General features: G+C 44.4%; 1 protein-coding gene across 1 annotated transcript in view; it reads left to right on the top strand.

The window, feature by feature from the left end:
• The first annotated feature begins 3,224 nt into the window (after positions 1-3,224).
• The window catches only part of LOC147710188 (E3 ubiquitin-protein ligase TRIM39-like), a 34,202-nt gene continuing 22,757 nt past the window's right edge, over positions 3,225-14,669 (top strand). Inside the window, exon 1 of the mRNA XM_086919945.1 lies at positions 3,225-3,682. Within this exon, the coding sequence (XP_086776071.1) occupies positions 3,269-3,682 (414 nt within the window). The 5' untranslated portion in view covers positions 3,225-3,268. The remainder of the gene's footprint in view (positions 3,683-14,669) is intronic.

Below are 14,669 nucleotides of genomic sequence, written 5' to 3'. Positions count from 1 at the left end.
CCATTTTCTCATATTCGCCTTGGCAAAAGGATTGTCTTGTTCCCAGAAGTGATCTCTAGAGGTGAAGGGGCAATGCAGGGCCCAGGGAGGCGAGCCCTCATGGCAGCCCCCCTAGGCCCCAGCAGCAGAACGCTCCGGGAGGAACAGCACACCAAGACTGAACTAATCAACTTCATGGGGTCTCAGCCCCTGTATTTATACTACATTTTCCTTTGTGCAAAAGTGCAGGGCATAGGGGAACCAGATGCAACTGGTTCAGGGGGGATTTGAAGCACTTTGTTTTGCCCAGCTCCTCTCCCCTATGTCAGGTGTGGCTCAGTGATCAGACACACCACAGGGGGATGAGCAAGCATTGTACAAGGGAAGCACCAGCCTATTCGGAGTCAGGGGATCTCTCCTCCCACCACTCTCAGCTCAGGTGTCCCATTCAGCCTAGCACTGACTCATCCCGCCCCACCTGGAGCCACCCATGCCCCTCAGCTCCTGTCAACCACAAGCCAGACATGCAATTCACATCAGGCAGGCAGACACATAGCACAAGTGGCATTTGTAAAATAACCCCAATAAATCTGCGCTCACCATTGCGCAGCATTTATTCACACAATTTCAGACATACCAGACTTGACCATACTGCTCCTCTCATAACAGGATTTACCACTGACACACACTGATCAGGGAATCCTCAATGCATTCCTATGGGAGGGCAGGCCAACCATACAAATGTAACACAGAGAGCGCACGCACTTTACACTGGGCCACAGTGCTAAAGTGCGCAGAGGCCAAAAATCACCAATATCACGTTACAGAAAAGACAAAACGTTTAGGGGTGAATCTGCCAAAAAGGGCCATGTCCAACAACAATGGATTCAACCCAGATCTTTGTGATTGGGGGTGAATGTTTGCATTGTTCAGCATTCCGTCCATCAATTGTTCCTTTTGCTTTTGTCGCCCTATGTTGGTCCCCTGCTCATTGTGCCACTGGATTCAAGCTAGCCTGGCTCATATGAGGTGATGCCCCAAAACCGGTCCCAGGATGCTTGTTTCCAGTCCCGGGACGAACTAGCTTGGCAGATTGGATTGGATTGATCCCATGAGGAACAGGGTCAAGACTGATTTGCTTATGGCTGGGTCCAAACTGGGGTTGTGCATTGAGCAAAGGAACGATGGATTTAACCCAGATCACTTGACTGAAGGTAAATGTTTGATTTGCTCTGCATTCCGGCCATCCTCTGTATGTCTTTGGCTTATTCGAACAGCCATGTCTTTTGGGCCATTCGGAATTCCGTCAGTGAGATGATGGGCTGGAGGTGCATAGGGAGGCTGTGCCAGGTCTTTGAGGCGGGTTGCAGGCTGCAGCACTGCCTTCTTAGCACTGAAAAGCATCAGGTCATTGCTTAGCTGATGTCAGGTTGTTGGCGAGGACAAATCATGGAGGCTTAGCAAGAGTGGACGAGGGCTGACATGGGACACTTTGCAGTAAGACAAGATACCACATAGCAGATGTAGCTAGAGGAGAAGTGGTAAGGCGGGAGAATAGGCATAGGATAAAGGGGAAAGAGGAGAATGGCTAAGGCATGATTACATTTCTAGGAGGGACAATGCAGCGACAATGCCCCTAGGACTAAACAATTTCTTTTGGGTTTGGGGACACAGTCTATTTAGATGCTTGGAGATGAAGGCCATAGTATCCTCAATTTAGCAGTTACATAAAGCATGCAGCATGCCATTTTTTCTATCAAAGCGCTACACAGTGGTGACACTGAAAAGCAGCAACAAATGGCTTGGCAAATATTGGGGGGGGAAAGAGATTGAAAGTTACCAGTCTGGAACAGAAATGTTTGAAAGGGACACAACGAGAATGGCACAACATTAAAGAAGAGTGAAGTCAAGGAGGGATGTAGGAGAACAAATGGGAGAATAGGAACTAGCATGGGTTGATGTATTCAAGACAGGCATAGAGTGAAGCAGGTCATAGGACTGTACTATAAACAATGCAGGCAATAGTGTATGAATTGGGGAGGTGACACAAGCAGAAAGAAAAGATATGAAAAGGAGAACTTTTAAACAGATACTCCAAGGACGAAATGCGGCACACGGGGAATTTGGCAACATCAAGCAAACAGAGCAAGGAAGAGCAGGCGGCACGTTCTTTGTTAGATGAACGGCGACAAGAAGACCCTGGGGGAGCTGATCCAGACGCTCAACAGCGGGAAGCTGCAGACACCGGCGGGGGCAATGGATGGCAGGCGGGGGTATTAACGACTGGGCATTATTGTAGGACAAAATGGTATCAACCGGATCGGTAGATACTGGGAATAGTAGAAAGGTGAGAGCGGTATATATACACACTGCAATAAAGGAGCGGGCCTGTCGAGTGGGCGTGGTCATCAGCTCTGCACAGGGGGGTAGCTAGCACGGAACCAGCGATAACCATAATGGGACCTTGGCGGGCATTAATGCGGGAGAAGGTGGAGATGGCGTGTAATAGCACCCTGACCGTTAGGACAGATTCAAGGTGCAGTCTGCATCAATGCGCCTGCAAGGGGAGAGGGGCTTTCAGCACCATGAACAGCGGCTAATGCAAAACACTTCCTTGCACCTTTTGCACTTTATTAAGATATGTGTTTTTAACAAAAGTATTATGAATTGTGAGTATTATTGTGTATGTACTTTTATGGTTTTGAACAAAAACCGAAATAAAGTTCTATTGAATTGAATACCCCTAATTGTACATTGTTTCTCTTGTAACTTACACATGTCACTTTTTCCCTGTAATGCACTGTTCGCTCCTCTTGTATTTTGTTTGCTCACGATTGTCACTTTTGCCTCATGTAATGTAACGTTTGCTTTTGTAACATGCTGACGTGTAATCTTCTCCTCATGTTTCATTACTGTTCCTATTGTGAAGCCTCTGACACCTTCGGGTAAAGTCCGCGATATATAAAAATGCATAAAATAAATAAACCGAAGCACGCATGCGCAAAGTGAGAGACACTCGTAGGGTGTGCACAGCCAGACGGGGAGCACGAAAACACAGGCAGAACCTGCATGAATCGGCACCCCTCTGACGTAGGGGGTGTAGAAAACGATGGGGGTGGAAATATAGTTAGAACACCGGCTCTGTGACTGTAACATGAACCCGGAAGTCCCAGCGAAGCCAGAGAGGGGCAGACGCACAGACACACCCACGGCACGCAGAGAGGCGCAGACGCACAGACGCACATAGAAAGAGAAACTAATATATGTTTACTTCCTGCATTTCTGAATCATGGCAGCAGCAGCTCAGCTCGGGAGCCTCCAGGAAGAGGCCACTTGTTCCATCTGTTTGGAATATTTTACTGACCCGGTGATGATTGATTGTGGCCACAACTTCTGCCGCTCCTGCATCACCCAGAGCTGGGAGGGGAGAGATGGAAGCTACCCCTGTCCACAGTGCAGGGAAATATCTTCTGGGACAAACCTCAGACCCAACAGACAACTGGGGAACATGGTGGAAAAGTTTAAACAGCTTCATCTGCCCCCAGTGAAGCCCCCGGGGGAGAATGTATGTGAGAAGCATAATCAGGCACAGCTGCTGTTCTGTGCAGAGGATAAAAGGATGATATGTTTGGACTGCCAGGAGTCCAAGGAGCATGAACCTCACTCAACAAATTCCACAGAGGAGGCTGCAGAGGAGCACAAGGTACGTCTGTGGGCGTTCAAGGATTGCAAAGTCACCTGCAGAGGAATACAAGGTGTGTGTGTGGGTGTTCTGGAACTACAAGTGAAGATTAAACGGGTTGTCTGTGGAAATTGAGGGATCACAAAATCCCTCTGTGAACCCCATTAAAAAAGGAGGCAGCCCGAGAGCACGAGCTATGTGTGCAAGTGTTCAGAGGGGACACGGCATTCTGTGTAGAGGAGGGGGGCCTGCAGAAGAGCACATGGTGTGTGTGTGGATGTTCAGGATTCAAAAGGAAATACACTGCTGGAGTCTCTCAAAAGATGCGGCGTCTCTGGGTGCTCAGGGATCAAAGGCCCCCTGTGGGTCCTATATAGATAGTTGTCCAAGAGCACAAGGTATGTGAGTGGGTGTTCATTAGTGAACTCTGAAGCCACGCTGTGAGTCCCACAAAGGAATACTAGGTATACAAGTCGGATTTTAGGGATCACAGCTGGTGGGAGCCTCATAGAGGGGCTGGAAAGGAGGACAAGGTATGTCTGTGATCATTCAGGGATCACAAAGTCACACTGTGAGCCCCACTACAAAAGAGCACTAGGTGTGTGTGTGTGTGTGTGTGTGTGTGTCTGCTCTGTAACAACATGTGAAGAATAGAAGGTATGTCTGTGGAAATTTAGGGCCCGATGTAGGTAATCCCAGATTACCGAATCTTAAATACCGAATCGGTAATCGGGATGTAGGTAATTTTACCGAATTAATTACCGAATCGGTATGATTCTGTAATTAATTAATTAATCAGTATTTACCGATTCGGTAATTGCCATTGACTCCTATGGGCCTTAAGGCCCATAGGAATCAATGCCAATTACCGAATCGGTAAATACCGATTCGGTAAAATTACCGAATAATCAAGGGTGGCAGGGTGTCACTTTGACACCCTGTTGCACCCCAGATTAGTGGTTGTGTGCCATGTGGCACACATACATGCCCTAAGGGCACACATACATGCCTTAAGGGCATGTATGTGTGCCACATGGCACAGGTGTAAATGCACATATTAGCATTTACACAGCAATTCGTTATTTACCACCAACTAATAGTCGGTGGTAAATAACGAATCCTTAAGGCCCTGGGGCACTGTTTCCAGTGCCACCTACATCTAGATTTACCGATTCGGTATGTTTACTGATTCGGTAATTTACCGGAATCGGTAAATTTACAGAATCTGTAAATTTTAGGCGCCCTACATCTCCATCTCCAAATACCGGTCGGTAACGAAATCGGCCGTTACCGACCGGTATTTGGTGACCTACATCTGGCCCTAAGTGTTCACAAAGTCACTTGATAATCCACACCAATGGGCAGTCGAAGGGCGCAAGATACAGCGGCGGCTCCTCCATGTGGTCGCATACTATTCCTTGTTTCTGCTTCTCGCACTGCGAGAAAGCAGAAGGGTTTGGTTGGGGGCGGGCGGATGGGCGGTCCTGCTCTAGGGCAGGGAAGGAGTGGCTTGCCCGCTCTGAGGGCGCTGACTGTTTGGTCGGCCCTCTGCCGCTGGCAAACCAATTTTACACCCCCTTACCTTTTCTCCATGTAGGCTGCATGCAGCCTAAATTGAGAAAATGGCCTCCCCGTAGACGCCTGTGTGCAGCGTTGTGATTGGCATAGGGGAGGGAAGCTTCAAGTGATGATCCACAGGCATAACCTGTTCACATTCTGCAGGCTCCTCAGTGGCATACACAGGTAGGGAGGGTGACCAGATGACTCTATGCCACCGGGACACAACATTTCAATTTCTGGGCTTTAGATTTAACTCATTGGTGCATTCTGGGAGTTGTGTCTTGGTTCTTTTTACTTGACCCTACTGCTTCAACACATCAGATAATTATGTTATGTAAAAGCAAAGTCCAGGAATTGGAGAGTGGTGTCCCAGTGACATGGATCCTTCTGGCCACACTACAGAAAGGTGACTTGTGACCACTGAACACTCTCACACAAGCTTGTTAGTCGCGGGTGGAGGGACGGCGGGGATCACGTGGGGGGGAGGTTTAATTAAAAAAACATTAACTTTACCTTACCTTCGCCGGCCTGCTCCAGTCCCACGTCGTCTCTTCTTTTCTGCTGCAGCACAAGTCTCAATGCAAAAAGGCATGTTTAGAAACATCCATGCATCGTGTGCCAGGCACCATGTGGTGCCTGACACATGGTGCATGGATGTTTCGGGGGGCACCACGGATGCCCCCTCGTTCCCATCACGGAGGCCCGGTGGGAACGGGGGCCTTGCTGGGAGCCCCCAAACTCTTTCTTTCTACCTTTGAAAAGGCAGAGGAAAAGGGACATCGTAATCCCGACGGCAGTGCCTGCGGAGGCACCAGTGCCATTCAGGGATTACCTATCCGACCGCTGCCCTGCCTGGATCTCCGATCATAGTGGAGGCAGCGGTCTTTCCCCCTGCCCACAGCGCTCCAACCGCCGCTATCGTGATCCGGTGGTCAGACCGCGGCACTGGAGGTAGGATGGACCGCCACTGATGGCCAGTCGATGGCTGTCCATACGACATCGTAATCGGGCCCTAAATATGTTGCTTGTATAATTACACAACATATTTAAATTGTAATTCTTTTAGAGGCAGGTTGTGTGTTTTGTAGGGGTGTGGGGTGCGAGGTAAATTCATTTTAATTAATTAATTATTAATTAATAATTATTATTTACTTGAAAATTAATTATGTTAATTGTTTAATTTTGTTTTAAAATTAAGTTGCAGGTGTGGGTTGTGTGTTTTGCAGAGGATTAGGGTGGGAAGTAAATGATATCATTAATTAATTATACATTTTTAATTAAAATTAATTATTGAATAGCAAACTAACTATTGCAATTGCATACTTTTTTATTATTACATTTTAGGTATTAGTAGTGTGTTCCGTAGGGATATAGGGTGGGAAGTAATTCAATTTGATTTATTTAATTGCATTTTTGTTAATACTTACATTTTAAATTATATTAATTATTTAAATAATAATTGAGTATGTAAATTGTGAAATATATTAAATGTTTTTATGTTTTGTATGTTGTTTTTGTATATGTAAAGGGTGTATAGATAATTAATTATATTTATTAATAAAGAAAGCTAATTTCTAATATTTATAGAAATGATAAATAATTATGTAAAATATGTAAATACAAATTATTTAAATTATATATTAGGTGCGAGTTGTTGAATTTGTAGGAGTAGATGTTGGGAAGTTATTTAAATACTATTAATTAAATATTAGTTAATTATTAATAATATGTTGCGGAGTCTGGGGTCCAGGGCTCAGAGCTCGGCAGTGGTGTATTTGCCAGTGTTCCTGTCTCTGGGCGTGTCCCGGCGCTAACAGGCACGGATGAGCTTGCCTTTGGCAGGTATTTGGAAACCAGCTGTGTGCCCACTGCGCGTGCATGCTGTGCGGTCGCACTGCAGCCTCCAGGTCCTATGAGGAGAGAAGGGCAGTGGGTGGCGGTGGGCAGAGCGGGCAGGAGGAGGGAAACTGGGCTGCGAAATGGAGCAAAATGTGTGGGAAAAGCAGCAAAGAATAAGAAAATGGAGGCATACAATGAGACTAACCATTGGTCCCTCGATAAGCCACAAATTGCCTTCAGTATGTAAGGACCAATGGCATACTAGCAAGCATGACATCAGATTCTCACTCACATCCACTCACTCACACTCCATTATTCATTTTCACTTGCACTCATCTATTCTTATTTAACTTAACTCACTCTCACTCATTCTTACTGTAACAGGAATACTTACTCATTCACTTGCACTAACTCTGTCATTCTCACACACTCACTCATTCTCTCTCCTTCATACATACTCACTCTCACTCCTATTCACTCTAACTCTTGCTCACTCATACTTTCTCACCCATGTGCAGTCACTCTTATTGTCACTCATTCTAATTTACTCATACTCGCTGACACTCAATCTCACTTATTCTCACTCACTACCTTCCTCTGGCTCTCACTGACTGCCTGTCACAGAGTCTCATTCACTTTTACTCACACATACTCAAACATTCTGACACACACTCGGAAGCACATGCTCTCTTGTACACAAACACACTCTCACCCACAAGTATGGACACTACATACATTAAAAAACATTTTCATTTAAAATATCTGCAACTGAAGTACTCGTTCTAGATCCTGGTGCACCAGTTTTTTTACTGCACTAATCGTGAATAATAAACTATTATTCACTATTAGTGGAATAAAAGATTGACAGAAAACGAAGGTGGAGCACGACTCCCATAAGGGTGAGCAGCCTCTTGTCTTTTTGGCACTGATTTTGCTAACCCTGAAGCCAGGGGTCGCACAAGCAGTGCCAGGGGCCACAAGGGGAAAGCCAGGAGGTTAAGCTGCGACCCCTGGTAATCTCTAAACGATGTCCATGCATGTGACCCTGTTGCGTACATCATAAACTGTGTCAAGTGACCCCATTTAGAATATCATAATGTGCTGTGTTTTGCTTTTCCATTCAGAATCACACTGTGCTATGTCAGGTGACCTCATTCAGAATATCACATTCTATGCTTAGTCATGTGATGCCACAGAATGTCGATCAATCAATTAATTAATCAGGGATTTATAAAACGCTCAAATCACCATTGAGAGACTCAAGGCGCTGGAGTAGCTAACTAGTTTGTGATGATTATTCATTCCCTGTCTTTTCCTGGATTCCTAAAGCAATGGGGTGGTCCTGAGGTGCAGGGGAAAGTCGTTTCAAGCTTTGCCCGCCAGGTGTGAGAAAGAGTGTCCTCCACTGTTGCTTTGGCGGATCTGGGGGTTGTCTGCGAGAAAAAGGGAGGCGAATCGTTGGTGTATGGTCGGTTGGTGGAAAGTCATGTGTTTATGTAGGCTGGTCCTTCGTTGTGTAGCGCTTTGTATGTGTGGGTCAACATCTTGAACTGTCATGTCTTCTGGATTGAGGGCCAGTGTCATTCTGGGGAGGATGAGTCTTACTGCTGAGTTTTGTATTGTCTGTATTCTCTTCAGGAGCCATGTGGTGAATCCTACTTAGAGTGTGCTCCCGTAGTTCATCTTGCTGATGGCAAAGGCCTGCACAACGGTCCTTCTTGTGTTGACTTGGAGGCACGTGAAGATCTTGCGGAGCATGCAAAGGGTGTAGAAGCAGGCGGATGAGACTGCGTTTACCTGTTTCTTCATAGATAGTTTGCTGTCCAAGGAGATGCTGAGTTTGAGGGTGTGGTCTGTCAGGGTGGGAGATGGGCTGAATTCTGCAGGCCATCATGAGTTGTTCCATGGCGAGTTTCTGTTCTCAAAGATGAGGACTTCTGCCATGTCAGTTTTGAGCTTGAGATAGTTGTCCTTCATTCAGCCAGCAACCTTCATCATACACCTGTGATAGTTGGCTCTGCTGGTGGAGGAGTCTTCTGACAGCGAGAGGATGAGCTGGGTGTTATCGGCATAGGAGATGATGTTGAGTCCATCCGATCTGACTGTGCTGGCCAGGGGGGGCATGTACATTTTGGAGAGTGTGGGGCTACAGGACGATCCTTGGGGGATGGCACAGATGATCTTCTTGGGTTCCAATGTAAATGGTGGGAGACAGATTCTCTGTGTTTCTCCGGTGAGGTATGAGGCAATCCATTTGAGGGCGCCTCCCTGGATCCTGATGTGGGCAATCTGTTGATCAAGATGTGATGAAAGATGGTGTCAAAAATGGCTAATAGGTCCAGGAGGATGAGAGCTGCCATTTCGCCATGGTCTAGCAGGGCCCTGATGTCGCCCGTGGCTCTGATCTGAGCTGTCTCGTTACTGTGGTTGGCTCAGAATTCAGATTGAGAGGGGTCTATCAGGTTGTTGTGTTCCAGGTGTGGTTGATTGGCTTTTCAAGAACCTTCACTGGAACAGGGAGCAGGGAGTTGGGCGGGTAGTTCTTTATTTCTGGTGGGTCGGCAGATGGTTTCTTCTGGGGGCCGCACTTCAGCTTGCGTCCAGTCCTCAGGTGAGGAGGCCAAGGTGCTGGAGGTGTCCAGGATTTATAGGGCTTGTTACCAATCTTGTTGCTCCCGACCATGAAGATGTGGTAGGGACAGGGGTCCATGGGTGCTCGTGAGTACACAGAGTACACAATGGAGATCGCAGCTTGAGTTGTGAGAGGGACCCACTGGGTGAGCAGGTGTTCTGAATTTGTGATTGTGGGTGTGAGCAGGCTGACGCTGTCAGCGGAGGGGGTTTGGGTTTAAAGTTTTAGAAAATGACGAAGATCTTGTCGTGGGAGAAGTCTGCCAGGGTCCTCTTCCCGCGTGAGCCGCGCCGCCTCCCAGTGCCACGCCTCCACAATACTACACCGTATTTAAACAAACCCCGTAACGCGCATCGCGGGACGCGCGCGGGTCGAAGCACGGGGCGAAGCCCGGGCAAAGGGCGGGCCGTCTGGGGACGTCCAAGGACGGGACGGGCCACCTTATTTACATTCTTATCTTCGACCTACTTGTACCTGGTACCCTGGGGTTGAGTATTAATATACATGCTAGTGTGGTAAGTGCAACTTCCGATTAGTTGAGTCTGCAGTCGGGGAAACGCTAATCCGAGTAGAAGGCTCAATAAATATTATAAGAGAAGGAAGCATCACTCATACCACGCAAGCCTATCCCAGGAAAGTATAATGGCATATAAAAAGCTAAGATCTCGTACAATATTTATGAAGCGAATGGGCACTGAGGAAGCAGTCAGAAAATCCTCTGACAAAGCAGTCAAACAGGGCCGGATAACCAGGACCCCGGCAATTAGTAATTACTTCTTAGCCCTATCACCTAAAAGGCAAGTTCTCACTCATGTTTGGGAAACATCAAAAAGTCTTGACACATTGACAAGTAAGGAGGTAAAAGAGCTTCCTCCTATGGACCACCAAACGATTCAAAACTCAAGTGAATTGGACCTTGATCCCAATCAAAAGATATTATTTTCAACACAGGAACCACAATCCCCGAATCATGAGGTGTTACACTCAACATCCATAACACCTATAAAACGTATGGCAGTCTTTCCTGTACTGAGGTTCCTTACGAAAATGACACGAAGTCGGTGGAAATTAAATCAGACCTACAGTTAAATCCAGACAAGTCATTCACTAGTTTTCTGGAGAAAATCATTAGAACACGATCCAGCACTTGAATTGTCTATGGACCCATTTTCTCTAACAAATAGCAACTCCATAAATGCTGCAACACCATTGTCAAAGGCTCTCTATTCTCTACAGGAAATTTTGGAATCGGTCCTCTCTTTTTTAGGACATATTCTGGAAAACTCCGATCAAACTCTAGATGCCCAAATTGGCATACTAAAGTTTCTAGTAGATGAAAAAAGGAAAAAAGAATCAGCTGATGTAACAAAAAAACAACACATATCTGGCGCGATGCAAGTATATAATAACAATTCTACAAATACCATCAAAAGTACAGCGTCTCAAATTAAATGTGACATTAGTACACAAACATCTGACATAATAATATTCAAAAAAACAATAAAGAAAAGACGGAAAAATCATAAGGATGCTAAAATATACTCCTTGAAGAAACTCTTCAGAGAAGAGCCCTCAGACACCATCAAACAGTACCCCATTTTTTCGGTTCCCAACAAAATAACAAAAATAACAAATACACCGAAAACTGGGGGCGATAAGGAACATCAAGGTAACTCCACCAAACTTACAACTGATGATGATCGAGGAGAAAAGATCCCTCAAATAAAAATTATTCAAGAAAAAGGGAGAAAAAGAAGGAGAAGGAAACCGCTAAGAAGAATCAACAAAAAGAAAACCCGTAAGCTTAAATTTAAAAATCTAATCCCTCCTCAAAAAAACCAAGAGGGACAAGATGATATCATAATATCTAATACTTCCATAACAGAGGCAACCAGTGTCAGAAAAAATACACAATCAGTAAAATTATTGAATCATAGAGCGGATGAATATATTCCGGCCATACTTAACGAAGGAGTTGGGCAGAGAAACAAGGGATTAAGAGAAAATGATGATAAGATATCTCTAGGCGGAGAACCAACACTGTCTAAACACTTACTATTTGAAGAACTTTTTCCCATTGATAACATGCCATTAAACCGAGGAAGGATAATCAACCTTTTACAGCAAATACCGCCTTTACAATCGTTGACCAGCAAAGAAATAGACCTGGTGAACTTCCCCATAAAAGAAAATTGTAAAACAGTGGTGGTATCATTCTGGTCATCAGTACTCCCCGGGATTATTCTTAGTGAAAAAGAAATAATTTATAAATGTGGTTATGATGTTATCGAAAGATCTGCACCAAAGGAAATTAATTCTAATAAAAGGAACACTGATCTCTTTGGCATAAATTTGGACATCCGAAACGATAACTATTATAAAAATAATCCCATTCTAGATGATTCAGGATCAACTCGCTCAAGAAAGGATACATTGAAAATCCACTTGAACAACGGTGAAAGGAAAGTCTGGAGCCAAGACTTAGAAGTAACAGAGGACAGAAAAACAATAAAGTCTTGGGCCTGGGTCTCGGAGACTCTAAACAGTAATAAATCAACTCACCACAAACAACTTACTGTTTAACAACGGTTTGGAGATCACTTCATGGAACATGGCCGGAAAAACAACTAATAAAATTATTGAAGCTACCAAAAATCAACCTGGCATCCTGGCTCTGCAGGAAACCTGGGCAACAAAATCTTTCTGTCAGAAGGGCTATTACGTCTATGATACTCCTGCTAAAGCAACAAGCCGGGGACATGCAAAGGGCGGATTGGCAATTTTGTTAAGTGAGGAATACTTATGGGCCCAAGAAATTGTCGAGACTAATTCTGAAAATTTTCAGTGTATTAAGGTATCGCTGAAAACACATAACTTGGATCCACTAAAAGCTTTTCTGATTTTTAATCTGTATGCCCCACCCGGCACCAACCAAGATGCCACTTTTGAGGACACCATGGAAGCAATCACACAGATAATCGAAGACCGAGAATATATGTCTTACTTAATAATGGGTGATATGAATGGAAAAATCTCAAACACTGAAATCAAAAAATGGGCAAACCTCTATGAAGAAGAAACATTGGAAATGTCCATTCCAAAATTTCCTAAAGGAAAAACTTCGGACAAGAGAGGAAAATTGTTATTAGCATGTTTGCCAAGTTTAAATGGGACAATCTTGAATGGTAACGTGGAAGGAGATATACCGGCGTCTTATACAAGGCGAGGAAATGGAACTCTCTCTATTATTGACTACATAATCTGCAATATGGAATTATTGGAGACCGTTTCGCATTTGAGTATTAACTTTTCAGATGAGAGTGATCACGCTCTCTTACACTTAAATACTGGTTGGATGGTTAATCCCTCCTCGACAAACCAAGTCACGTTCCATAAAAGCACTATTGAAATCAACACCAATCAGAGGCGGATCTTTTGGAACTCAGCAACCTTGGACAATATAACTGCACTGATTATATATACTCAACTTTTAACTAACATACACTCTGATGACTTAATAACAAATTTTGAATGTATCATCAATAAACTCAAGTGTGCTCTCTCTGATATGATAAGACAGGTCACAAATAGAAATAACAAGAAGAACAATAAAAATATACCCAGGAAAACACCGACTGCGAAAATGCTCAATAAACTCATCTGAGCTCAATACCTGAAATTTTCACCTTCAAACCTGCGAGAAATCAATAAATTAAAAAATAAATTGAGAAGAGAGAAGCACAGCCACAAAAAAATGCTACAGGACAATAACTGGGTTGATATTCAAATTGCGGCAAAAAAATACAATCAACCAAAATATTGGTCCTTAATTGCCAAAATAACCGGTACAAAAAAGAAACTCCAAGCTATTCCAGTTCCACCACAGGACTGGGAAATCTATCTGAGTGACCTATATAAGGCAAATTTGACTAAATCCGATAAAAAAGACACTGCCATTACTATGGAAAAGAAAACGACTTCGATAGCAAATACCACAGCATTTTCTATAAAAGCGCACATTCGAAATGCTAGAAGTACTGGTGCGCCAGGTCCTGACCTAATACCCATTAAGGTCTTGCAAGCAGACCCCAAGGAGTGGAGTCAGATGCTATTTCCAATCTTCAATCATATTTTTAAAACTGGGAAAATACCAAAGTCATGGCAGGGAAGTATTATAATTCCCATCTACAAAAAGGGGAATAAAAATATTGCTGGGAACTATCGCCAAATAGCGTTGATGGATGCTACAGGGAAAATCTTCGCCGCAGAAGTGTTGGACCGACTAAAAGACTGGGCCTTCTCGCAGGGTTTAATACCAATGTTCCAAGCAGGCTTTAGACCAAACCACTCTGTCACTGACAATATCTCAATTCTCCAGACCATTCTCGACAAATATATTGTACGAAAATCACAGCCAGTGTATGCAGCCTTTATTGACTATTCCACTGCTTTCGACCGCGTCGACAGACCTATACTGTGGAAAAAGTTAAGGAGATTGGGAATCCCTGAATATCTATTGCAGGTCATAATTAATCTCCATACTAATATGTGGTGTCAGGTGCAAATGGGGAGTGAAAAGGGTTTAACTAAATCAATCAGAACGGCTAACGGGCTCAAACAAGGGTGCCTTTTAGCACCGATATTATTCTCATTATATCTAAGTGATTTGCCACACCATCTGCAACTAGGTTCAAGTTTACCTCCCAAGATTGCCGCACAAAGTATACACGCCCTGCTATATGCAGATGATATTGTAATGTTGGACCTTACGCCCTTTGGTCTGCAAAAGCTCCTAGATATTTTACATGAATACTCAAAGGATCACTTCCTAATCCCAAACTTAACGAAAACTAAAGTGGTCGCCTTTGCTGGCAGGAAACAAAGCGCTAAATATTGCTGGAAGCTTGGTGGAGAAAAAGTAGAAGAAGTCGACGAATATACCTACCTCGGCAGGATTTTCTCAAAGAATTTACAAAA

Source organism: Lissotriton vulgaris, chromosome 5, assembly GCF_964263255.1.
Source record: "Lissotriton vulgaris chromosome 5, aLisVul1.2, whole genome shotgun sequence".
Lineage (NCBI taxonomy): Eukaryota > Metazoa > Chordata > Amphibia > Caudata > Salamandridae > Lissotriton > Lissotriton vulgaris.
Note: the sequence above shows the minus strand (reverse complement) of the source record. Positions and strands in the feature narration are given on the sequence as shown.